This window comes from Scylla paramamosain, chromosome 10 (assembly GCF_035594125.1).
Source record: "Scylla paramamosain isolate STU-SP2022 chromosome 10, ASM3559412v1, whole genome shotgun sequence".
NCBI lineage: Eukaryota > Metazoa > Arthropoda > Malacostraca > Decapoda > Portunidae > Scylla > Scylla paramamosain.
The window spans coordinates 17189432-17191931 of record NC_087160.1 but is presented as its reverse complement, the minus strand read 5'-3'; the positions used below and the strand labels follow the sequence as shown (position 1 = coordinate 17191931).

The 2500-nt window shown below is 43.8% G+C and overlaps 1 protein-coding gene across 1 annotated transcript in view; it reads left to right on the top strand.

Annotated features, from left to right (window-relative positions):
- The window catches only part of LOC135104262 (mucin-2-like), a 62749-nt gene that overhangs the window by 18902 nt on the left and 41347 nt on the right, over positions 1-2500 (top strand). The window contains 2 exon segments of the mRNA XM_064011452.1: positions 809-1015; positions 2081-2340. Of these exon segments, the coding sequence (XP_063867522.1) occupies positions 809-1015; positions 2081-2340 (467 nt within the window).

Here is a 2500-nt window from a genome sequence, read left to right as displayed (position 1 = left end):
ACATATATAAGGTAGCAGGCAAGGGCGGGCGATCTAGTAGTAATACCAAAGGAACAAGGCCGTGGCTAAGTAGATTTTTTTCCCTCTCTTTGCCTCTCGCAAGCACGTAGGCGGAAGACCGACCCACGTTTAGTAGCCACCGAAAAAATTTAGACACCAGCTGTTGGAAGAATTGACATGAGTAAAGCGTGTGTATGTTTTGAGGGGGAAAAATTACTCGTATGTTATAGTTTTTAGTGAAATGCTTGTCCTGTACCGTTTGTTAGCCGCCCTGTAAGGATATGACACATCTAGTTGTAGTGGTGGTGGTAGTAGTAGTAGTAACTGCAGTAGCAGTGGTAGTAGTTGTAGTACTAAAAACACATATCTTCATGAAACATTACTTATGATCGTTTCTTCAATCCATCATTTCACTTTTTCCTCCCTTTTTTCATCCATCCGCCCTTCCCTTCCCTTTTTCTACACCTCCCTTTCTCCAGCATCACCATCACCTTGCCAACAGCCTCCCGTCACACCACCCTGTCTCCCTTCTCCCTTCTCTCACCGCCTTTCCACGTCCCAACACGTCACTGCTTAATCTCACCTTCACTAACCTACCACAACCTTTAGCTTAAAGAGAAGATTAGTTAGCATTAAAAGAAGATTAGATAAATTAATGGATGAGGATGTTAAGTGGAAACATGCAAATATATTTCATACTGGAACTACGTGTAGGTGTGACGGCTTCTTGCAACTTCCCTTACTGTCTTTTATTCTTATATTCTAATCTGCCACAGCCTAACACTCCCTCTCTCCCTCTCCCTTACAGATGAGGTGGCCAGGAGGCAGACCACTACCCCGCCCCGACGAGTGGTCTGCTACTACACGAACTGGTCTGTCTACCGGAAAGGTCTAGCCAAATACACCCCGCAGAATATCAACCCTTACCTATGTACTCACCTGGTCTACGCCTTCGGAGGTCTTACGGATGAATTCGAGGTGAAACCCTTCGATTCCTACCAGGATATTGAGCAAGGTGCGTAAGGGATGCGAGACTGGGCTGTGTGTGTGTGTGTGTGTGTGTGTGTGTGTGTGTGTGTGTGTGTGTGTGTGTGTGTGTGTGTGTGTGTGTGTGTGTGTGTGGTAAGTCTCCTGCAGGTCTCCTCTTAGGTTCATGTAGACTCAAGGACGTCTGGAGTAACAAGGATAGAGTTTTTTTGTTGCGTTTTTTGAGGTTCTTGAAAGCTTTGCTTTTATGGATCATCTAGTTTGTGTGGATTTTTTTGTGATAGGTTAGTTGTGTGTGTGTGTGTGTGTGTGTGTGTGTGTGTGTGTGTGTGTGTGTGTGTGTGTGTGTGTGTGTGTGTGTGTGTGTGTGTGCCTGTTTTCAGCGTCTGTTTTTGTTAAGAGAAATTGGAGTAGTAGTGGTATTATTATTATTATTATTATTATTATTATTATTATTATTCTTATTATTATTATCATTAGTAGTAGTAGTAGTAGTAGTTGTTGTTGTTGTTATTGTTGTTGCTATTGTGATAGTAGTAGGAGTAATAATAGTCATAGCAATAGATATTGTTGTTGATGTGGTAGCTCTTATGCAATGGTAGTTAAAATAACAATAAAAATACTGCATCAAAACTATCAGTAAGACCAACTATATAAACACAAGGAAAGAAAATAACAACACTGGCAACAATAGCAAAGCCATGAACAAAAACACCACAATGACCGCCACCAAAATCAACAACAACAACAACAGCAGCAGCAGCAGCAGAGATCCATTAACACTAGCACTACCACACCACTAATACACCAGCAGCAATACTACATCAATATCACACTGGTAATAAAGCAAAAGTAACATAAACATACCACCACATAATATAGTAAAGCGGCAGCACACACACACACACACACACACACACACACACACACACACACACACACACACACACACACACACACACACACACACACACACACACACACACACACACACACACACACACACACACACACACACACACACACACCATAATACCAGACCAGCATTACTGATCACTCCCTCTTACCCTCTCATCCTCCCATCAAAACCCAGGGGGATACGCTAAGTTCAACGGGCTCAAGCAGTACAACAAAGGGTTGAAGACTCTCCTGGCCATCGGAGGCTGGAACGAAGGCTCAGGCAGGTTCAGCGAGCTCGTCTCTCTGCCGGAACTCCGCAAGGCTTTCATCCTCTCTGCCATCAAGCATTTGCGACGCTACAACTTCGATGGACTGGACCTCGACTGGGAGTACCCCGCTTCAAGAGATGGATCAGCTCCCGAGGACAGGGAGAACTACGCCCTGCTTGTCTCCGTGAGTACGACTGAGCTTCTTTGAGGGGAAGGGAGGAGTGGTATTGGGTCTTGAAGTGAATGGTAGGTATGAGTGAGTGAAGAATAACTGAGTTTAAGTAGAAGGGGGATGATTTCTGTAATGTTAAAGTGTATATGTTTGCAAGTAGTGTGGAAGAAAT